Source organism: Scyliorhinus torazame, chromosome 8 (genome assembly GCF_047496885.1).
Source record: "Scyliorhinus torazame isolate Kashiwa2021f chromosome 8, sScyTor2.1, whole genome shotgun sequence".
Lineage (NCBI taxonomy): Eukaryota > Metazoa > Chordata > Chondrichthyes > Carcharhiniformes > Scyliorhinidae > Scyliorhinus > Scyliorhinus torazame.
Window position 1 is genome coordinate 144,458,937 of NC_092714.1, and position 24,891 is coordinate 144,483,827.

General features: G+C 46.1%; 1 protein-coding gene across 1 annotated transcript in view; it reads left to right on the forward strand.

Annotated features, from left to right (window-relative positions):
* The window catches only part of nufip1 (nuclear FMR1 interacting protein 1), a 70,663-nt gene that overhangs the window by 19,852 nt on the left and 25,920 nt on the right, over positions 1-24,891 (forward strand). Inside the window, exons 4-5 of the mRNA XM_072515533.1 lie at positions 20,867-20,929; positions 22,002-22,078. Of these exons, the coding sequence (XP_072371634.1) occupies positions 20,867-20,929; positions 22,002-22,078 (140 nt within the window). The remainder of the gene's footprint in view (positions 1-20,866; positions 20,930-22,001; positions 22,079-24,891) is intronic.

Sequence of the window (24,891 nt, forward strand, 5' to 3'; positions counted from 1 at the left end):
GTTGTGGTGGTATTTTGCGAATGGGAATTCCAATGTTACAAAGAAACGGGAGTCGGCCATTCGGCCCCTCGAGCCTACTCCACCATTCAATAAGATTACAATTGATCTGGTTGTGGTCTCACCTCCACTTTGCTTTACCCCCTGACTCCCTCACCCAACAAAAATCAAATTTTGCCCCAAATAAATTCAAGGACCCATCCTCCACTACTCTTTGGGGAAGAGAATTCTACGCTCAATTACCCTTTTGGGTCAAGAAAAAAGGAGAAAATATTGAAATATGACGCCGTGCTCCTTTACCCCAACCCCCCTTTAGCTTAACAATTGCTCCCAGATTTTGTTTGATACATTTGAAGTACCCAATTATTTTTTTTCCAATTAAGGGGCAATTTAGCGTGGTCAATCCACCTAACCTGCACATCTTTGGGTTGTGGGTGTGAGACCCACGCAGACATGGGGAGAATGCAAACTCCTCACGGACAGTGACCCGGGGCCGGGATTGAACCCAGGTCCTCGACGTCATGAGGCAGCAGTGCTAACCATTGCATCACAGTGCCGCCCCATGCATGCAGATATTAAGATTAACATGGATTACAGATACATTTGAAGCTACAATGGTCTCATTAACACAAAGTCCCTTAAGCACACAGATTGACTGCGGTTAAATATACACACTCCGCTCTAAATGCAAGTTAATGTCTGTGGATTTCTTCTCGGACTACCCCCAGGTGATTTTCATGTTAGTTTCCAAACTCCATTTCTAAACACGCTTTAAAATGTTCTCTCTCAGTAATGCTTTTCATTAGTGGTTTGCATTCTGAAATCCAGTCCAGGTTTTCCAAATGATTTAAACAAAGCTTCCACTCCACTTTTAACAGCGGATCCAATATCCAGGTTTTACAGCACTCCTGTTAGGAGTTCTTTGCCTTGACTGTTGTATAAACTTCAGAATTGCTTTAACTCTAGATTCCCACATTCTATTAAGATGGCATCAAACTTTTGATTTACCTCTGAAGTCTGCTTTCCCACTTTAAATCTGGTTACTGCAATTGCCTCTGTAACTCAGAAACTTTATTTACGAGACTTCCTGGTGCGGCAATGACCAGCTGAGTCGCACGTTTCGGCATCTCCCGTTGGAACGGACTTTTGGGCTCTTGATAGGAGCCCCAACGGCAATTTAAACGGCTAAAATCACTGTGCGGTAAACTAGAAGGGAATCCCCCCGGACACATATGGAAAAAGGAGAGGATAGCAGCCGGATTGCAGAAGATCCTCTGGAGCAGCGGCAAGGAAGGGAAGCTCGAAGCAAGATGGCGTCGGAAGGTGGCCGTTTGTTATGGGGCCCGGAGCAACAAGAGTTCCTGCGGCGCTGTGTGGAAGAGCTAAAGAAGGAGTTGAAGAAGGAGGTGTTGGCCCCGATATTACAGGCGATTGAAGGGCTAAAGGAGGAGCAGAGGACCCAGGAGCTGGAGCTTCGGGTCGTGAAGGCAAAGACTGCTGAAAACGAAGATGAAATACAGGGCCTGGTGGTGAAGACAGAGACGCACGAGGCACAGCACAAAAGGTGTGTGGAGAGGTTGGAAGCACTGGAGAATAATTTGAGGAGGAAGAATTTAAGGGTTCTGGGTCTTCCCGAAGGCGCAGAGGGGGCGGACGTCGGGACATATGTGAGCACGATGCTTCACTCGCTAATGGGATCGGAGGCCCCGACGGGCCCTTTGGAGGTGGAGGGAGCCTATCGAGTTCTGACGCGAAGACCAAAGGCTGGAGAAATACCTCGAGCTATAGTGGTGAGGTTTCTCCGCTACAACGACAGAGAGACGGTCCTCAGATGGGCGAAGAAAACTCGGAGCTGTAGGTGGGAGAACGCGGTGGCCCGCGTATACCAGGATTGGAGTGCGGAGGTGGCGAGAAGGAGGGCAAGTTTCAATCGGGCTAAGGCGGTGCTTCACAAAAAGAAGGTTCAATTTGGAATGTTGCAACCGGCGAGACTGTGGGTCTTACACCAAGGGAAGCACCACTACTTTGAGACGGCAGAAGAGGCGTGGACATTCATTGTGGACGAGAAGCTGGAATAGTCTGGTGAGAGAAAGAGCTTCTGGGATAAAGTGGTGGGGTGATTATGTGGGGCGAGGAAGGGGAAGGGGGGGGGGATGATTTTTCAATTTGTTAATTCTTCGATCCTGTAACTTTTCTCTCTTCCCCTTGTTGGGGGGCGGGGGGTGAGTATGAGGAACTGTGGGCGCCGGTGGGAAGGAAAGGGGAAGGAGAAGGGAAATGCGCCATTAGGGGCGGGGCCGAGTGGGAAACGCGGGCTTTGCTCCCGCGCTATGGTAATTGTGGCGGGAACAGGGACGCAGGAAGGAGGGGGTCTCGCACAGTGGGGGGCCGAGGGCAAAGGGGGAAGCCGAGGTCAGCCAGAGTTCGCTGACTTCTGGGAGCAACATGGGGGGTGCAATTACCTAGAGGGGGATCTAGCGGAGGGGGGGGGGGGGGGAGTTAACTGGGCTGCTGCTGCTAAGGAGAAGGGGGAGCTGTTATGGGACGGGGTGGTCGAGACGGGGGGGCACCGTCGGGGGGATATACAGGTACGTGGGAACCGGGTGAGGAGCTGGGTTAAAAAAGGGGATGGCTAGTCGACAAGGGGGGAGGGGGTAAAGAACCCCCCAACCCGGCTGATCACGTGGAACGTGAGAGGGCTGAACGGGCCGATTAAAAGGGCACGGGTACTCGCACACCTAAAGAAATTAAAGGCAGGTATGGTTATGTTGCAGGAGACGCACCTGAAACTGATAGACCAGGTCAGACTACGTAAAGGATAGGTGGGGCCGGTGTTTCATTCGGGTTTAGATGCGAAGAATAGGGGGGTGGCTATCTTAGTGGGGAAACGGGTACTGTTTGAGGCAAAGACCATAGTGGCGGATAGTGGGGGTAGATATGTGATGGTGAGTGGCAGATTGCAAGGGGAGGCGGTGGTTCTGGTGAACGTATACGCCCCGAACTGGGATGATGCAAACTTTATGAGGCGTATGTTGGGGCGTATCCCGGACCTGGAGGCGGGAAAGTTGGTAATGGGGGGAGACTTCAATACGGTGCTGGATCCAGGGCTGAACCGGTTGAGGTCCAGGACCGGGAGGAGGCCGGCAGCGGCCAGGGTGCTCAAGGACTTCATGGAGCAGATGGGAGGAGTAGACCCCTGGAGATTTATTAGGCCTCGGAGTAAGGAGTTCTCATTTTTCTCCCATGTACACAAGGTATATTCGCGGATAGACTTTTTTGTCTTGGGAAGGGCACTGATTCCGAAGGTGACGGGGACGGAGTATACGGCCATGGCCATTTCGGACCACGATCCACATTGAGTAGACCTGAAGGTAGGAGAGGAAAAAGAACAGCACCCACTCTGGTGAATGGATATGGGCTTATTGGCGGATGAGGGGGTATGTCTAAGGGTGAGGGGGTGTATCGAAAGGTACTTGGAGCTTATGACAACGGAGAGGTTCAGGTGGGAGTGGTCTGGGAGGCGTTGAAGGCGGTGGTCAGAGGGGAACTGATATCCATAAGGGCACATAAAGGGAAGCAAGAGGGTAAAGAAAGGGAGCGATTGTTGAGCGAACTTCTGAGGGTGGACAGGCAATATGCAGAGGCACCGGAGGAGGGACTGTACGGGGAAAGACAAAGGTTACATGTGGAGTTTGACCTGCTGACCACGGGTAAGGCAGAGGCACAGTGGAGGAGGGCACAGGGAGTACAGTATGAGTATGGAGAGAAGGCGAGTCGGCTACTGGCCCACCAATTGAGGAAGAGGGGAGCGGCGAGGGAGATAGGTGGGGTGAGAGATGAGGAGTGAGAGATGGAACGGGGAGCGGCGAGAGTGAACGGGGTGTTCAAGACATTCTATGAGAGGTTATATAAGGCTCAGCCCCCGGAAGGGAAGGAGGGAATGATGTGTTTCCTGGATCAGCTGGAATTCCCGAAGGTGGAGGAGCAGGAGAGGGCGGGACTGGGAGCACAGATTGAGATGGAGGAGGTGGTGAAGGGGATTGGGAGCATGCAGGCGGGGAAGGCTCCGGGACCGGATGTGTTCCCGGTGGAATTTTATAGGAAATATATAGACCTACTGGCCCCGCTTTTGACGAGAACCTTTAATGAGGCCAGGGAAAGGGGGAAGTTGCCCCCGACTATGTCGGAGGCGACGATATCGTTACTTTTGAAGAAGGAAAAAGACCCGCTGCAGTGTGGGTCCTACAGGCCCATTTCCCTTCTGAACGTAGATGCTAAGCTACTGGCCAAGTTGATGGCGACGAGGATAGAGGATTGAGTCCCGGGGGTGGTCCACGAGGATCAAACTGGGTTCGTTAAGGGGAGACAGCTGAACACGAACATACGGAGGCTGCTAGGGGTGATGATGATGCCCTCACCAGAGGGGGAGGCGGAGATAGTGGTGGCGATGGACGCCGAGAAAGCATTCGACAGAGTGGAGTGGGACTATCTGTAGGAAGTGTTGAGGAGATTTGGTTTTGGAGAAGGGCTTATTGGATGGGTACAGTTGCTATATAGGGCCCCGGTGGCAAGTGTGATCACGAACAGGCAGAGGTCTGACTACTTCCATCTTTATAGAGGGACGAGGCAGGGGTGTCCCCTGTCTCCGTTACTGTTTGCATTGACAATTGAGCCCCTGGCCACAGCACTGAGGGGCTCCAGGAAGTGGAGGGGAGTACTCTGGGGAGGAGAAGAACACCGGGTATCATTGTATGCAGATGATTTATTGCTGTATGTTGCGGACCCAGTGGAGGGGATGCCTGAGATAATGCAGACACTCAGGGAGTTTGGGGAATTCTCGGGGTACAAATTGAATATGGGGAAGAGTGAGTTGTTTGTGGTGCATCCGGGGGAGCAGAGCAGGGGAATAGATGATTTACCGCTGAGGAAGGTAACAAGAGATTTCCGGTACTTAGGGATTCAGATAGCCAGGAGTTGGGGAACCTTACATAGGCTTAATCTAACACGATTGGTGGAACAGATGGAGGAGGATTTTAAGAGATGGGACATGGTGCCCCTGTCACTGGTGGGTAGGGTGCAGGCGGTCAAAAGGTAGTCCTCCCGAGATTCCTTTTTGTGTTTCAGTGCCTCCCGGTGATGGTCACGAAGGCTTTTTTCAAGAAAATCGAGAAAAGTGTCATGAGTTTTGTGTGGGCTGGGAAGACCCCAAGAGTGAAGAGGGTTTTTTTGCAGCGTAGCAGGGATAGGGGGTGACTGGCACTACCGAGCTTAAGTGAGTACTACTGGGCCGCCAATATCTCAATGGTGTGTAAGTGGATGGGAGAAGGGGAGGGAGCGGCGTAGACGAGATTGGAGATGGCGTCCTGCAAAGGAACCAGCCTACAAGCACTGGCGACGGCGCCATTGCCATTCTCCCCGAAGAAATACACCACAAGTCCAGTGGTGGTGGCAACACTGAAAATTTGGGGGCAGTGGAGATGGCATAGGGGAAGGACAGGAGCCTCGGTGCGGTCCCCGATAAGAAATAATCATAGGTTTGTTCCGGGGAGAATAGATGGGGGATTTGGAGCATGGCAGAGAGCTGGGATTGTGCAACTGAGGGATCTGTTCTTAGACGGGCGTTTGCGAGTCTGGGAGCGCTGACGGAAAAATATGGGTTGCCCCAAGGGAATGCATTTCGGTACATGCAGCTGAGGGCTTTTGCGAGGCAACAGGTGAGGGAATTCCCACAGCTCCCGACGCAGGAGATTCAGGATAGAGTGATCTCGGACATGGGTGGGGGATGGTAGGGTGTCGGATATATACAGGGAAATGAGAGACGAGGGGGAGATCATGGTGGATGAGCTGAAGGGAAAATGGGAAGAAGAGCTGGGGGAAGAGATTGAAGAGGGGCTGTGGGCAGATGCCCTACATAGGGTAAACTCTTCGTCCTCGTGCGCCAGGCTTAGCCTGATCCAATTCAAGGTTTTGCACAGGGCGCATATGACCGGAGCAAGGCTCAGTAAATTTTTTGGGGTAGAGGATAGGTGTGGAAGATGCTCGAGAAGCCCAGCAAACCACACCCACATGTTTTGGTCATGCCCGGCACTGCAGGGGTTCTGGGTGGGGGTGGCGAATGTGCTTTCGAAGGTGGTGGGGGTCCGGGTCGAGCCAAGCTGGGGGTTGGCTATATTTGGGGTTGCAGAAGAGCCGGGAGTGCAGGAGGCGAGAGAGGCTGATGTTTTGGCCTTTGCGTCCCTAGTAGCCCGGCGAAGGATATTGTTTATGTGGAAGGAAGCCAAACCCCCGGGCGTGGAGACCTGGATAAACGACATGGCAGGGTTTATAAAACTAGAACGGATAAAGTTTGCACTAAGGGGTTCGGCTCAAGGGTTCACCAGGCGGTGGCAACCGTTCATTAACTACCTCGCAGAACAATAAAGGAAATGGCAAGGTAACAGCAGCAACCCAGGGGGGAGGAGGGCTCGGGTGGGTCCTCGGGGGTGCTTTTGTATAGATATTTGTACTTGGTTATGTATATTGGATTGTTCGATTTTACTTTTTGGGAGAGTTATTATTTTTGTTATGGCAGTTGCCATTTAGTTTATATAATATTTATTTGTTAAAAACGGTCACTGTTATTTATATTGTTTTATTGTTGTAAAAAGGGAAAAACCTTTGTACTGTTGTGTTTGGCCGAAAAATTTGAATAAAATATATTTTTCAAAAAAGAAACTTTATTTACTTTTCCTTGAATTCTTTTGAACAATACCTTGGCCTGTCTCTTAACTTCGGTCGTCATAGGATATTCTTGTCCCAATTCCCTGGTTATCTATACTAAAGCTGGTGCTTTGGGAAGCCTACCTCTTTGCAGCTCTCGTTATGTCCAGTCTTCGGCAGAGTTGAGAGATGTTCACCCCCTGGTGTCCTTCAACTATCAACAAATTTAGCTAAATTAAGAACAAAAAGCCTTTAAAAGTATCTCCAATTGCTAGGCAACATCTGCACACTTCTGACTTATTTACTCTTCATATTGTAGCCCTCTTTAAGCACAATAGAAACACAGTTAGAACTTCACCAACTACCACACATATAATCACCAGTCCAGCATGAATCCAACTATTGGCTTCACCCTCCCTTCCACAGAAACACTAAATTAAACCCTCTTAAAACAATATCTTATTTCTAATGTTTACCAATCCAGATATAAATCGCTTAAATCTACCTTTGTTATCCAAACGCCTTTGATTTGGGACATTATCAAATGCGTTTTGGACATTCAAGTACACCACATCTACAGGTTCCGCTTTATCCACCTTGAATATTACTTATCAGATCAGTTAAACACTTTTCCTTTCACAAAACCATGTTGACTCTGCCTGATCAAATTGTTCTTATGTAAGTATCCTCCAATAACCTCCTTAATAATGGATTCTAGCACTTGCCCTATGACAGGTGTTAGGCTAACTGGCCTTTAATTTTCTGCTTTTTGCTTCCCTCTCTGTTACATTAGCTATTTTCCTATCCACTGGAACTTTTCCAGAATCTAAGGAATTTTGGAAGATTATAATCTTACTATCTGCGCCACCACGTCTTTTAAGAGGCTAGAATTCAGGTCATACAGTCCTGGAGACTTGTTTCAGTCTTATTGTTTTCCAAGCACCGTTTTCCTGCTGCTGATGATTGCATTAAGTTCATTCCGTTCCTATCATTCACTTTTCAAAAACATTTGGGAAGTTTTCGAAGTTCTCTACCATGAAGACAGACACAAAATACCTGTTCAATGCTGTCAATATTTTTTTGTTTTCTATCATCAGTTCCCCAGACTGGCTTTCTAGAGGACCTTCACTAGCTTCAATTACTCTTTTCCTATTCAAATATTAGAAATGTTTACTATCTATTTTTATACTATATTTCTTTCATATTCTGCTTCCTGCCTCTTATCATTTAAGTCATTCTTAGTTGGTTCTTAAAATCTGTCCAATTCCCTGACCTACCACTAATCTTTGCAGATTTGTACAGTGTTTCTTTAAGTTTAATACCACCCTTAACCTCCTTATTTAACCACACATGATGCATCCTTCTCAAAGAGTCTTTCTCTCTCACTGGGATAAATCTTTCCTGAACGTTATAAAATATCTCCTTGAATGTCTGCTACTGCAACTCTACCATGCTACCTTTTAATCTAGATTCCCAGTTTACCGCAGTCAACTCTGTCTTCATACAGTTATGGACGCCTGGTCAGCTCTCATCAGTGGCTCTGGGACTGGACCAGAAAGATTTAAGACGGTGCGGAAAGATTGATTGTTCCAGGGGTGGTACTATAAGAAATAGGACTTGGTTATTTTATAAACAAACATTATTAAAACAAAAGTGAAAACAATATTTAAACTTCAACCCTAACAATAACATTACATGTAGTTTCTTAACCGTAACACACTAGTTCCTATTAAATAAAGCTGTAATAGAACATGGCGCTCTCCTGCTACTTTCGTAGACAGACAAAGGCAATACTTGCATTTACGAAGCAATTTTCCTTCTGGTAGGGATATTCGGTAGCACAGTGGTTAGCACTGTTGCATCACAGCGCCAGGGACCCAGATTTGATTCTGGGCTTGGGTCACAGTCTGTGCGGAGTCTGGACGTTTTCCCCGTTCTTTCCTCTGGTGCTCCAGTTTTCTCCCACAAGTCCTGAAAGATGTGCTTGTTAGGTGAATTGGGCATTCTGAATTCTCCCTCAGTGTACCCGAACAGGCGCCATAGTGGAGACTAGGGGATTTTCACAGTAACTTCATTGCAGTGTTAATGTAAGCCTACTTGTGACACTAATAAAGATTATTATTATTCGTTTTGAACATATTTTCCAAAGCCTGCCTCGATGGCAACTTTCTTGACTTTCTCTGTCGGTTTCCAAAGCCTTCTCTCTGTAACTGTTCAAAACAGTATTCTTTCTCTTTCTCTGTCTAAGCTCTGCCCAGCCCCTCAAACAAAGGTTCTCTGGGGTTTCCAGACTTGAGCTTATCATCGTTATCTTAGCTGATTGCCCATTCCCGTTTATACAAAAGAACAGAGCCATGCTATTGATATGCAACTAACCTACCATTGATGGACAAAGAGACTCTAATGGGCTAGTAGCTGGTCAGAAAGGATGGTCCCAAAGAACAATGGATCTGAGGCATCTTGTGTATTTCCACTAATGATTTAAAATATCAATAGGACAATAACTCGGTCAATTGTGGGGGTATCCCTCTTTCTCTGGGCTGGCAGTTTTTTTTTCACTTTCAGTCTGTTTAACTCCTAAATTGCCTGCTACATTGGTGTCTTATTTCTGGATCAAATTTCCTAATATCTCCCTCGCGTGACAATACTCTCATAGTTACCTTAATTTAGGTTTAAAACACTAGTCATGGACCCATACTTCATTTCAAACTGAATATGAAATTCCATCATGTTGCGATCACTGTCACCTGAAGGCTCCTTTGCCCTGAGGTTATTGTCTCATTGCACAGTACTAGGTCTAGGTTAGCCTGTTCCCTGATTGGCTTTAGAATGTACTGGGTCACTGTCTGTGCGGAGTCTGAACGTTCTCCCCGTGTCTGCGTGGGTTTCCTCCGGGTGCTCCGGTTTCCTCCCACAGTCCAAAGATGTGCAGTTAGGTGGATTGGCCATGCTAAATTGCCCTTAGTGTCCAAAAAGATTACAGTGGTTACTGGGTTACGATGATAGGGTGGAGGTGTGGGCTTTGGTAGGGTGCTCTTTCCAGACTTGATAGGCCGAATGGCCTCCTTCTGCACTGTAAATTCTATGACCAGTGAACAGTTGGGGGAAAAAAATAACTATCATGGTACCTTTCTTACACATCCCATTTATTTCTTCCTGTATGCTCTGTCCTAATATAACTACCGTTAGGGGGCATACAAACTACTCCACAAGTGACTTCTAATCTTTACTATTTTATCCAAACTGATTCTACATCTTGTTCTTTCAAGCTAAGGTTTTCTCTCAGTACTGAACTAATGCCATCCTTAATTAACAGAGCTGTCCTGTCGTTTTGATATGTCAAACAAATCCTTGAATATTCCCGTCCCACCCTTGGTCACCTTTCAACCATGTCTCTGGAATGCCGCAGGTGATATATATATATTTTTACCTGTGCTAACAATTCATTCTATTTGTTACAAATACTAGGTGCATTCAGATACACGTCCTTCAACTTTTTTTTTTTTTAACCCATTTCGGCTTCATCTGCTGGTGTTCTGTCCCTTCCTGTTGCACTCTGGAACACATTACCCAATGGCTTCACTGTTCCATTACTTTGTTGTTTCCTTTTACTATGTGGAGGAGCTATTCCTTTGAGTTAATTGAAGGATGAAAAATGAAAGCGGGTGAAAGACGAGATGACCAAAGCAGACTGTCCACAGCCATGTGTCCTACATCCCTACCACGTGTCCTACATCCCTACCTGGGAATTTCTGAAGGAGAACAGCTTTCCTGACCCTTGATTTGACAGGGAGGTGGCCATGGGGACCTGCTGACATGCTGCACTGCTGGTGGATGATTCGATATCACTCATTTTACACTATCATCCAAGGCCAGGATGATCCGCCTCGGAGTTGAAGCCTTTTATGAATGAATTCCTCTTTGTTGTGTGTGGCAAGTTAGAGGGTGCATTCTTTTATAAGGACAGAAATCCTAAAAAAGTGAAATATAACATTGATCGAAGTTCTTAAGGTTACATGATATCATTTCCTTGGGTCCTTGGGTTCTTGGAATGAATGGTTTCAGTTTGCAACCATGACTTTGTTTAATTAAAGTCAATTCAAGAGCGAGGGGAATGAGACAGCAATTTAACCTTGCATTGTGTCTAAGAGAGAAAGCATGATAATTGTTTCATTTTAAGCTTTCCCACATTTACACCCAGTTTTGATTACTTTACATCCGTTTATCTATTTCTTTTGGTTCTGCTGAGAAAGTGAAGCCTGGGAGCTATTCATTTGGGAAGAGTGTCATAGAATGCTTGTCAGTTTTATAGAATAAATTTGGCTTGGCCGGATAAGACTTTTTATGTAAGTGATACCACAAGGCCAGGCCACAATGGATATGGGTGGATGAGCCCCCATCAATTATTTGTATTACACAACTCTTTTTGCTGCATTTTGCTGGAGGAATAATCCTGCTGTTATCTGGAGACTTGTTGTGGTTTCACTCGAGTTCTGTTTGCTTCATTTCTAGGGATTATTTAAATAGAAACAAAAACAGAGAATGCTGGATAAACGCAGCAGGTCTGGCGGCTTCTGTGGCGAAAAAGAAGAGTTCTACTAGAAGGGTCATTTAGATCCAAAACTAACTCTGTTTCTCTTTACAGATGCTGTCAAACCTGCTGAGTTTATCTAGCATTTTCATTCTTTATTTCAGATTTCCAGCATCTGCAGTATTTTGCTTTCATTTTTAAGTGACCATTAGTTGCTATGTGCCTTGTGCATAGATTTTGCTGTAAAAGTGTAAAAGAAACTGTTCACTAAGAATCCCACCTAGCCTCCACCAAATTGGCCGTATTGTGCCAAAACTCATTTGGTCAGAATACATTTGCCTGTAAGCAAGTGTAACCTAGGCTACACCACAATACCACAGTAATACATTCTGGCGAATGTAGAATAGGACAAAAGGCTGCCATGAAGAGCATTGGAAAAGAAGACAGCTTAGCGGGAGAGGGCCGAGAGGCTCCTGGTGGCCAGATATTTAGGGCAGCAGCGTGGTTAGCACTGCTGTCTCACCGCTCCAGGTTCCCGGATTCAATTCCAGCCTCAGGTGACTGTGAAGTTTGCACTTTATCCCCGTGTTGTGAGGGATTCCTCCGGGTGCTCCAGTTTCCTCCCACTGTCCAAAGATGTGCAGGTTAGGTGGAAGATTATACGGGGATAGGGTGGAGGCGTGGGCTTAAGTAGAGTGCTCTTTCCAAGGGCCGGTGCAGACATGATGGCCGAATGGCTTCCTTCTGCACTGTAAATTCTACGATTCTATGATTTTTACCAGGATCTCATTGTGCCAATTTAGTGGTTTTAGAAAGAGGAGCTGTTGGATTCCAGCCTCAGCTCAACACACAAATGAAATATTGATTTGGAAACTTGTGTTTGAATCAGTTGGTTTTACTTACACATGAAAACTATGCTTGTGCTAAAGGCTGGAGGTTTGCAGTGTGTATCAATTATTATAAAAGATGATTGACCTACAAAGCAGATGAGGGTTATGGGGGGTGGTGTAGGCAGGAAAGTGGAGTTAAGGCCACAATCTGATCAAGCATGATATTGCATGGTGGAGCAGGTTGGCAGGATCAAATTGCCTCCTATTTCTTATGATCTTATTTGTTGAATTGAGCTGAGAGTTTCCATTCGATGGTATCCTGAGAAAATGCTTTTCTGTTTGAGATAGCATTGATGCTTTTGAGAACAACATTACTTGTTGCAGTTAACACTGTCACACCTTTTGCACAGCTTTACACCCCCCTCCAGCTCTGTCAACTAGGCTGCCCTAATACTTGGGAATGCACTTCTGGCTTGTGGAATGGGTTGGTGGATCACTCCCTGATCTTGATCCGCCCATTCATCCAGGCGCATCTAGGGAAACCGACTCCATATTTAAAAATAAATATCTTTACATTTAAATCAAAACTTACCATATAAAGGGATCAGGGGTTGTGGGGAGAAGGCAGGAGAATGGGGATGAGAAAATATCAGCCATGATTGAATGGCAGAGCAGACTCGATGGGCCAAGTGGCCTAATTCTGCTCCTATGTCTTATGACCTTATTACAGCTGAAGGTGAAACTGGGATCTGAACCACTTTGGTGCTTGTCACAACATTGGTTCAATAATCACATAATTCCCTGTTCAGCTGGGCACAGGTTAAAAATAAATTGTCAGATGGACTCTAATTTGTGTATACTCTCAGCCAATTGTACTCCTAATAACTTACAGTAAGAAGTCTTACAACACCAGGTTAAAGTCCAACAGGTTTGTTTTGAATCACAAGCTTTCGGAGCGCAGCTCCTTCGTCAGATGAGTCTGAGGAAGGAGCTGTGCTCCGAAAGGTAGTGATTCGAAATGAACCTGTTGGACTCTAACCTGGTGTTGTAAGACTTCTTATTGTGCCCACCCCAGTCCAACGCCGGCATCTTCACATCATGGCTAATAACTTACAATTTGGCTATTGTTAATCCTGTGACCGGTTTAGCCCACTTGGCTAGACAGCTGGTTCGTGATGCAGAGCAAGGCCAGCAGCGCGTGTTCAATTCCTGTACCGACTGAGGGACCGACTTCTCAACTTTGCCCCATGCCTGAGGTGTGGTGATCCTCAGGTTAAATCACCACCAGTCAGCTCTCCCTCTTAAAGGAGAAAGCAGTCCATGGTCATCTGGGACTATGGCAATTTTACGGTTACCGTTTACCTATTAATCCTGGTAATAATTCTTCCTCAATCAGCAAACTATGCTTTCTCATGTATCATTCCTGCTGCTGTGGTACAGTGGAATCTCTTAGCTAGACGTCTCAGGATGGAAGGAAAGTAACAATCAGCACAGGTCGATGAGCAAAATAAATGAAAACCACGGGGGGGGGGGGGGGAATAATTGAATGTCATGCTCACGAAGTTGGAGGGGCATAAACACTGGCATGGGCCAGATGGACCAAATGACCTATTTTTCAGCAACAAATTCTGCACCAAACCCTATTTCTGTAAACCGTATGCTTTCAGATACAGTGCTAGCACCCCATCCAAGAAAATATAGTCCACAACTTGACCCCGTAATGCAGTATACTATTACAATCCTAGACCAGGTCCCAACAGGCTCAGATACTGGGCAGCAACCCCAATATTTTATTTTAATTTTCTAAGACTGTGAGGAAAGAATACCTCGCTCTAGGAGTGATTTCATGCAAAATAGGGATATGGTATATTGAAACAAACTTTATTACCAATACAATATTAAAATATCTTTAACAGCACACAAGAAAATAGCTTAAAATTACCCCGTAAACAATGCTAATTAATCAATACAGTGACACAATAACCCTTAACTGCTATCTTTATTTCCACTCAAACAACAAAACTACCATGGATCTCAATCCACTTTTAAATACAGTTAGCACTCAGGAATACTTGCTGTCAAGAGATGTCTTGAAAGGGCAGCATGGTGGCACAGTGGTCAGCATGGTGGCACAGTGGTTGGCACTGCACTGCTAACCACGGCGCCGAGGTCCCATGTTCGATCCCGTCTCTGGGTCACTGTCCGTGTGGAGTTTGCACATTCTCCCCGTGTTTACGTGGGTTTTGCCCCCACAACCCAAAGATGTGCAGGCTAGGTGGATAGGCCACACTCAATTGCCCCTTAATTAGAAAAAGTTAATTGAGTACTTTTTTTTAAAGAGATGTCTTGCATACTCCACTTTGATAAAGAGAGATCTTTTGAGACTGCTTAAAGAAAGAGACCTGACGCTCTGTCACAATAATGCAGAATCTCTGACTGTATTTCTTCAGAAATCTTCTTAGCTCACCTTCCAGCCAAAAACTAAAACTGAACCTCAACACCTGACTCCTTCAACCCCTGGCTCCTCTCATTTACTATATCATCTCACTAAACTGAGCACACTGTTTCTAATTAACTACTCCGCAGGGAACCCTCTTAATATAAATTAGCCCAAACTTTTATGATGCTTTAATTACACCTCTGGATCCAAAAAGTATAGCTGTCTTTCAAACCAGAATTTTTTAGAAACACTACTGCAGCAGTCATACACAACTAACGCAGCTATGAATCCTTACTGCACCAACGACATATAATACAGTATCTCTGAAATTCCTACATTCATCACAATACTTTGCATGAAAATTTGTTTTATGCTTTAAACAAAATTACCAGGTGTTGTGATAAAGTACATGTATAATTAATTTTTAAAAAAAAATAATCTTTATTGTCACAAGTAGGTTTACATTAACACTGCAATGAGGTTACTGAGAAAAGCCGTATATGCCACATTCCGGCGCCTGTTCGGATACACACGGAGAATTCAGACTGTTCAAATGACCTAACCTATTAATTTGAAATATTGCAAATAATACATCATATCCACTGCTTGTCAACTGCAAACTGGAAGTTATCCAAATACTTCCGTAGGCTGGCATGGATATTAGAATGTGTTTCAATACGGAATATTGCAACAGTACATTATGAGTATCAAGTGTGTTCATAAGTTTTGAAAGTTAAGAGCTGCTTGTTGAAAAGAAATTACACATTTCATTTCCCTCCTGTTCCCAGTTTTGAAGCTCTGAGTGAGCCGGTAAACCTCCTGTGTTGTTCTGCGCAGCAGCTGCCAGTAGGGGTGCCATGGTTAAGGATTTTGTCATCTTAGTACAACCCTCAAACCTCCTGCATGGTTTGGTTAAGTTCCAAAAGCATTTTGTTAATGGAACAACTAAAGGGTATTGACGTCACGCAGGATTTTTGAAAATTTGTGACAACTTTTAGAGAGGTTTAAGATACATTTTACAGAGTTGCTGAAACTACAGTTCCAACAATTAAGACCATTGATATAGAAATTGCATACACAATAAAAGGATTGTAATTATACTGCTGTACTTTTCTTTATTCTTTGTATAACCACTTCCATGACTGCAGAGTACCTTCAAGCTCTTTATTGCCGGTGAAGTACTTTTGGCATGCAGGGAAATTCAGCAGCCAATTTGGGTCCAGCACACTTCCCAAAACAACAATGATATAAATGACCAGGAAATCAGGTTCAATGATGTTGGTTATGGGGTAAATATTTGTGGGGACATCTGAGAACTACCCTGCTCTTTCAAAATAGCGCATGAGATCTTTTTCATCCACCTGAGTTTTAAATTCTCATCTGACAATGCAGTACACTCTCAGTGACACGGAGCCCAGATCGTGCACTTAAAGCTCTGGAGTAGAACTTTAACTCTAACTCTTGCTTTTCTGACCCAGAGATGAGTGCGACCATTGCAGATACATCTCTTGTGTTGACTGATGTGAAATGAATACAATAGGCATGCGTTGTTTCCAATAGAATGAATAGACTTAAAAGAAAATAGGAAATGGGAGTATATGTAGACCATTCCACCACTCAAATATCATGGCTAATCTTTACCTTAATGCCATTTTCCTGCACTATCCCTTGATGTCTTTGCATAGAAATCTATTGATCTCTGTCTTGAACATAATGATTGTGCCTCCACAGTCCTCTGGGGTAGAGAATTCCAAAGATTTACGAATCTGTGTGTGAAGAAATTCCTCCCCATTTTGGTATTGTGGAAATTGATGGGATTGAAGGTTGGTAAATCCCCAGGGCCTGATAATCTGCATCCCAGAGTACTTAAGGAAGTGGCTCTAGAAATAGCGGATGCATTGCTGGTCATCTTCCAGGATTCTGTAGATTCCGCAACAGTTCCTGCAGATTGGAGGGTAGCTAATGAAACCTCACTATTTAAAAAGGGAGGTAGAGAGAAAACGGAGAATTATAGACCAGTAAGCCTGATGTCAGTAGTGGGGAAAAGTCTAGAATCTATTATCAAAGACTTTATAGCAGAGCACTTAAAAACAGTGGCATGATCGGGGAAATCATGCTTCACAAATCTACTGGAATTCTTCGAGGATGTAACTAGTAGAGTTGACAGTGTGGGACAGTGATTGTGGTGTATTTGGATTTTCAGAAGGCTTTTCACAAAGCCCTGCATGAGAGATTAGCGTGTAAAATTAAAGTGCATGGGATTAGGGATTGTGGATTGAGATGGATAAAAAAAATGGTTGGCAGACAGGAAACAAAGAGTAGGAATTAACTGGTCTTTTTCAAATTGGCAGGCAGTGACCAGTGGGGTACCGAAGGGATCGGTGCTAGGACACCCGCTATTCACAATGTATATTAATGATTTAGATGAGGGGAAAAAATGTAATATCTCCAAATTTGCAGATGACACCACTTTGGGTGGGAGGGTGAGCTGTGAGGAGGATGCAGAGATCCATCAGTGTGATTTGGACAAGTTGAGCGAGTGGGTGATGAATGGCTGATGCAGTGCAATTTGGAGAAATGCAAAGTTATCCACTTTGATAGCAAAAATGAGAAGGCAGACTATAATCTGAATGGCCATAAATTAGGAGAGGGGAATGTGCAATGGGACTTGGGTGTCCGCATACACCAGTCACTGAAGGTAAACATGCAGATGCAGCAGGCAGTGAGAAGGCAAATGGTATGCTGGCCTTCATAGTGAGGATTCAAGTACAGGAACAGGGCACTGCTGCCTCACGGTGCCGAGGTCCCAGGTTCAACCCTGGCTCTGGGTCACTTTCCATGTGGAGTTTGCACATTCTCCCTGTGTTTGCGTGGGTTTCGCCCCCACTACCCAAAGATGTGCAGGGTAGGTGGGATTGGCAATTTAGCCCCTTAATTGGAAAAAATTAATTGGGTACTCTAAATTTATTCTTAAAAAGTACAGGAACCAGGATGTCTTACTGCAACTATACAGGGCCTTGGTGAGACCACATCTGGAATATTATGTGCAGTTTTTGGTCTCCTTATCTGAGGAAGGATGTTCTTGCTCGAGAGGGAGTGCAGCGAAGGTTTAACAGACTGATTCCTGGGATGGCGGGTCTGCCTATGAGGAGAGATTGAATCGGTTAGAATTGTATTCGCTGGAGCTGAGAAGAGTGAGGGGGGATCTCATAGAAACCTATGAAATTCTAACAGGTCCAGCCAATGGAAACTTTATTCCTACATCTACTTTGTCCAACCCCAGAAGAATTTTGTATGCTTAAATGAGATTGCCTCTTATTCTTCTAAACTCTCTGGAGAATTGAGGCCCAGTCTCCTCAATCTCTCCTCATAGAACAATCACACCATTCTGGATGTCAGTCTGGTGAACCTTTGTCACACTCCCTACATGGTGGCACGGTAGCACAGTGGTTAGCACTGTTGCTTCACAGAGCCAGGGTCATCGGTTCGATTCCCGACTTGGATCACTGTCTGTGCGGAGTCTGCACGTTGTCCCCGTGTCTGAGTGGGTTTCCTCCGGGTGCTCCGGTTTCCTCCCACAAGTCCCGAAAGACGTGCTTGTTAGGTGAATTGGACATTCTGAGTTCTCCCTCAGTGTACCCGAACAAGCGCCGGAGTGCGGCGACTAGGGCCTTTTCACAGTAACTTCATTGCAGTACTAAAGTAAGCCCACTTGTGACAGATTATTTTTTAAAATTATTATATGGCAAGCATATCCTTAGATAAGGAGATTAAAACTCTACACAGTACCCCAGGTGCAGTCTCACCAAGACTCTCTACAATGGCAGTAAAACATCTTGACTCCTGTACTCAAATCCTCTTGTAATAAAGACCAATATAGCATTTGCCTTTCTAGTTGCTTGCTGCACTTGCATGTTAGCTTTCAGTGACAAATGAACAAGAACACCCAAATCCCTGTGGACAATAACACTTTTCTAACACACTCGTTTTAAGAATTACTCTGCATTTTTGTTTATCCTACCAAAGAGGGTGACTTCACATTTTTCCACACTATTCCATTTGCCATGTCTTGCACACTGATTCAGTCTGTTTAAATCCCCTTAAAGCCTCTTTGTATCATCCTCACAAACTTCCATTCCCACCTTGTTTGTGTAATCGGAAAACTTGAAAACATTGCATTTGATTTTTGGTCCACATATTCAAATCATTGGTATAGCTTGCGGATATAAGGGACGGGATCTACCTGTCGTGTCACGCTCGAACGGGGTCATGACGCGGCCAGTAGATGTGGGGTGAAGCCGCCTGCAGCCTTCCCAGCAGCCGGTATGCCTCACGAGATCTACTCTGATCCTGTCAGGCATCGAGATCAGGATCCCACCCACAATGGGCATGACCAAGCAACGCTTGCTTAAGTAGGTCTTAAAACTACTACGGCCCACTCACCCGGATCTATTGGCCTCCTGACATCTTTAATCTTTATTGTCGCAAGTAGGCTTACATTGCAATGAAATTACTGTGAAAAGCCCCTAGCCGCCACATTCCGGCACCTTTTCGGGTACACAGAGGGAGAATTCAGAATGTCCAAATTACCTAACAGCATGTTTTTCGGGACTTGTGGGAGGAAACCAGAGCACCCGGAGGAAACCCACGCAGACACAGGAAGAATGTGCAGACTCTGCACAGACAGTGACCCAGCCGGGTATTGAACCTGGCACTGTGAAGCCACAGTGCTAACCACTGTGCTACCGTGCTGCCACAGTGCTAACCACTGTGCTACCGTGCTGCCCCACCAGGGAGTCCCCAGCCGGGCGCCATTCAGTATTGGTCCACACAAACGTGGATCAGGCGGAACAGCACCCGGGGTGGTTCCCAGGCCATTGAAGGTGCCCTGGATAGTTAGGGAATAAGGCATTGCCAAGGGTCAGGGCCTGAGGGGGCCATACCTATGAAAGGAGGGTGGAGGGAGGGTATGAAGGGTGAGGAGGGTGCAGGGCATGTAAGATGGGGCCTCAGGGAAGTTGGGGGGAAGACGAGTGGGGGTCCTGAAAGGTGGACGGGGCTTGTAAGAGGACCCCCCCAGGGACAACCTAGTGGGGTGTTCTTACTTTGGAGGGGGTGGGGTATTGCCCATATGTGTGGGAGGTGACATTGCCCATGGGTGGGGGTGTAAGCTCACCAGAGATTGGGGCAACCTTTCAAAACGGCGGCCCAATCTCTGAGGAGCCGGTCTGGCCAGCAAGTTCAGCTCCCCAATGATGAAAATAATTCTAAGCATTGGTTAAACCGGTGGGAAACTCCCCAGGGCCCCAAAAAGTGACTAGGTGTCATTGAATAGCAGTGGGGCACTAGCCGACAGAGCAAAACCGGCCACAAATGACACTTAGAAACTATTCCGGTATATCGTGCCCAAGGATATAAGCGTTTTTTAAACCTAGCATGATTGGAACGCTATGGAATCTTTCTGTAGTGAGCTTTGTTCAAGAGTTCTGGTACAGTATTTCTGCCTGTGTTGCACTTAGATGTTGAAGTGCAAATGTCAGCTGAATTTTTAATGTATGCATTTCTGGCATTTATTCACTCATAATCTTGGTCTGAATCTGAGTGTGTATTATGAAAACACAAATGGCAGCCTCTAGACTGAATCCTGTGTTGAACCTCAACAAACAGTTTTACAAAGTATCTGAGGAGGTAATTCAGTTCAATGTACCTTGCTCAGAGCAGCTTTGAACTGGACCCCTCCACCTTAATCCTCTTTCCCTGTGTCCTTTTATGTTCTCTTTTTTCAAATGTTAATTCATTTTTAATTGTAATTTTCACGACCTCAATAACCACTTGTGGTAATCACTCCCATGTTCTAGCAAACCCACTGTGATTTTTTGTAATTTATTCCTTCAGTTAATGTGCAGTCAGAACTTTTGTCCAACCATGATCTGACCAGTGACAGGTTTGTGCTGGCTTGCTTTGGAACAGACATCTCTTGAACTGGAGTGACTTTCCCTTTATTTCCATGAGGTGGAGGCTCCCACTGTTGGCTGATTATAGCCAGATTGAACTAGTGTGTATAAAGAATGAGCTATAAACAGCGTTCAGAGGAAATGTTCATCTGGCTGACATTCGGTAAAATCTCTCTCCACTGGGAGCAAGTGAGAAGTGTTAGCAAGTCACGGTTTTGTTTAGGACTGCATTAACAACAGTAACAATGCAATAAAGGGAAATGTACTTGTTTTATTAATTGAAAAGGAGAGTGAATTCATCTTGTGGTTTTAATATCAAGGTCAGTGAGGGCACAACTCTTAGTGGGTAAGAATAACATTTGATGAGGCAGTGCATTATACTATTAACTCAGACCGTTCTGTTTGTTTCTGCCAGTGCAAAGTCAAGGACTGCAATTTCAGTGCCCATGAGAAGCTGGTTCAGATTCACTGGAGAAATGTAAGTGTTGTACTTAATCTATTGAATGAGTGTTGCTTGAAGTATTCAAAAATGTAAGTGGTTTATTGCGCTGGTCCTCAGAATGTGGCCTGGGGAGTTCTGGCGGCCTGGGGAACAGCCCAACATGCAAGTCACTGACACGCAACCAGGGCCATAAGAGAGGGTAGGCCTGAACCCTCACCCTACCACTTGTGAAGTAGCACTGGGCTCCATGGGGTCTTTTTCCCTGCCTAAATGGTCCACTGTGTGTGTGGTGTGTGTATGTGTGCGCATGCATGTGACGTGTGTGTGTCCCAAATTGTCACAAGTGTGAACAATAACAATGTCGGTTTATAAGCAAGACGTATGGTACTGTTGCACCATAACCACTGCAAGCTCAGCTTTTTAACACTGTAGGGCTGAAAACAAAGAGAAGGAACCGGCTGACCATGGAGCCCGAAATGAGACTGTTGCTCTGAAGAAGAGTCATACGGGCTGGAAACGTTAACTCTGTTTCTCTCCCCACCCTGCTGAATGTTTCCAGCATTTTACGGCTTTTATTTCCGATTTCTGGCATCGGCGGCCGCATTTTGCTTCTGTGAGACAGAAGCCCTCCAGTGTGGAACCAGGCATCACCTCATTGATGTCTCATCAAAAACAGCTCCATTCTTCCTTTAATTGTGGGCGGCAGGGTGGCACAGTGGTTAGCATTGCTGCCTACGGCGCTCAGGACCTGGGTCCAATCCAGGCTCCGGGTCACTGTCCGTGTGGAGTTTGCACATTCTTCCCGTGTCTACATGGGTTTCACCCCCCACAACCCAAAGATGTGCAGGGTCGGTGGATTGGCAACGCTAAATTGCCCTTTATTTGGAAAAATAAAAATAATTGTGTAAATTTGAATCATTCTTTTGCAGTGGCAAGCGGAGCAGGTGAGGTAGCTCCATGGGGTCTTTTTCCCTGCCTAAGTGGTCCACAGACTGAAATGCTTGGTGTTTTTCAATCTCGTGCATTGTTTTGAGAGAGTAACTTGGATAGTTGTGATAAAATACAGCCAGATCATTGTTTGCTCCTTTGTTTTCTTTTTTATGCTTAGGCACATGGGCCAGGAGCAAGAAGAATTCAGCTGGATACGCCAGAGCAAATTGGCAAGTGGCGTGAGGACAGAAAGAGGTGAGCTCTTTGTTCGTGTGCCTTCAAAAACATCAGAAGTTAAGGTGCACTTCGGCCTGTGCGGAAGGCAAAGCATTCTTCATGAGTATCCTCCCTGCAAGGAACAGGCTGAGGCCTAGGTTTTCTGACCTGACAAAAGAGTTTCTGTTTGCGTTTGGGCTTGAAAAATCTGCTGATAGTGAGAGGTTGGCCTGTGTGTGTGTGTGTGTGGGTGGTTGGGGGGGGGGGGGGGGGGGGCCTCAAAAGGGGTGTGGCCTGCGATCGGTGCCCACTGATCGGCGGGCCAGCCTCTCTGAAGGAGGACCTCCTTTCCTCCGCCACCCCGCAAGATCCATCCGACATCTTGTGGGGCGGCCGCGAGGGGAACGGCAACCGCGCATGCGCGGGTGACGTCATTTACGCGGCGCCGGTCGCGCATTTACGCGGCGCCGCTTTTATGTGGCGCCAAGGCCCGGCGCACGTAAATGCGTGGCGCTGCTCCTAGCCCCCCGGGGGCAGGTGAATAGGGGGCTGGGAGCGGCCTCCGATGCCGGAGTGAAACACTCCGGTTTTCACTCCGGCGTCGGGACTTAGTCTCCCGATGGGAGAATTGCGCCCAATATATTTGAGTAGGAGAATCGAGTTGAAGGCACTGGATGTAGGCAGGAGGAGGAATGTGCCAGACAGGGTATCTGCAACTTGGAAGGAACCGGAGAGCAGAGTTTGGAGGAGCAGTGAGTTGGTGATGAGCTCTTCATCCACCGTACTCCTACACTCTGACCCTAGTGGATGTTCCAGGGTCAGGCTCAGTTGAATGTTTGTTGCGATCTCCAGGTTCTTCTCCAGAACGGAGAGGAAAACCACAACCTCGTGGTGTAGCATGATGTGATGGTCAGACCTTCCGTTAGATCCTGACTGTTTTCAAATTTCAATCTGTAAGAGGAAGAAAGCCCTTCTGTTTATGCGATGATCATGCCTTCAGCTGACTACTCTGTTGTTACGTTGCACTAAAGACCAATGCCCGGTTTCTAACTATGTAGGTTTGTAACAGCTGTTTTTTAAAAATAGTACCTTATCGTACTGTAGTTCTCAAGACATCCCAATGTGCTCCCCACCCGATAAGATGGTTTTGAAGTGAAGTTACTATTATTACATAGCCACTTTGTGCACACAAGTCCCCCAAACAGTAAATAATTAACTGCTTATTCTGTTTTCGTGAAGTTGGTTGAAGAAAGAATGTTGACCAGGCCAATCTTCTCCTATGGAATCATTACTCCAAAAGGTCGCATCCCTGACCATACACACTGAGGCTGGATTCTCCGTTTCAGCGGCTAAGTGCCGGTTCGAACGGAGAATTCACGGGAGGTTTTGATGAAATGATCGGCGGCGACCCCTCACCGATTCCAGGACTGGTGAGGGGCTAGCAGCGGTGCCAGGTGAAACTCCCGCCTCCCGCACCGGAAACGGCTGGAGAATGGCCGAGTCTGTGGCCGCGCATGCGCATGGCTGACTACCTACAACGGTGACGCTCTGCACCATGGCCGTGCGCGGACCCGACCCACCATCCGCGACCCCACAGCCCATCCCCGGCTACCCCATACCAATCGCCCCGGCCAGAGGTACGGATCCTGGCCGAGTGTGGCGGCGCTGTCAGGAACTCGGCCCATCGGGGGCGGAGCATCACGGGGCAGGCCGATGACACAGCAACGGCATTGCATCGGCGCACAATACAATGATGCCATTTCCGAGGGGGCGGAGCACGGCTGACTGGCATCGCCCCGGCCCCGAATTGGGCATTGGAGTCAATTCTCCACCCGATCGCCGATTAGGATATCGGCGTAAGGCAATGGAGAATCCAGCCCACTATCTCAGTACCGCACTGACGTGTTAGCAAAGCTTAATGAACTTAGTGAGGCTTGAAATCTGACCTCCCAGCTCCGAGCTAAGAATGCTACCAACCGAGGGGCTATTATTTTTGCATTTTGTGCTTTGGGTATGTGTGTGTGCTCCATTCATGCTGAACTGCCTGCTTTCTGCCAGCATGGTTTACATAGTTTTAATACTTAACCACAACCAGAACTTGAGGGACCATGCAGATTTTCTGTAAACTGCGGATCACCCTTTAAAAAGCCGTTCCAATTTTGGAGGACGCTGAAAAAAGCGAAGTGCATGGAACTGTACCCCATCCTATCCTGTTCCCTAGTGAAACCTCAAGCAAAGTATCACAGACCTGTGTCCCGTTTGGTTTTGTATCTTTTTGCTTGCCAAAGCTGCCGTTCTGACAAACTACTGGCATGTGCCTGAGCTAATTGCTTCCCTGAAAGTTGTTCGTAAATAGAAGTTATCAATGAATTTGCGGGTTCGGAAGAGAATGGTACTTGTCAAATTGTGTGGATTCTTTCATAAACGTAATTCCTAGTGTCATCCCATCTTGTTGCAAAGTGTTTTGTTCAAATACTCCTGTTGAGAAATGACATCATGCCAATTATCAAGCAGAGGGAGCTTGTGTCAAACATGAACCTGCTAGGGGATCAGGCAGTGCATGACTACAAGTTTTCTGTTTTAGAGACTCAAAGAGCTACGTGGGAGAAGTAGTATCGTTCTTTTCACAGAGAAAATAATTGAAACCTGGGATGCTTTACCACACGTGGCAATTGAGGCGGGAAGTCAAACCGCCTGATAAGAAAATTAAAGTATTTGAAAAGTAAAAAAATACATGGAATTGGATTTGACAGCACCAATAGAAGAACTAGTGCTGGGGAAGGCATGATGGACTGAATAGCCTCTTCCGATGCTGTAATTCTATATTGAGTACAGGTGGAATCATTTTCCAA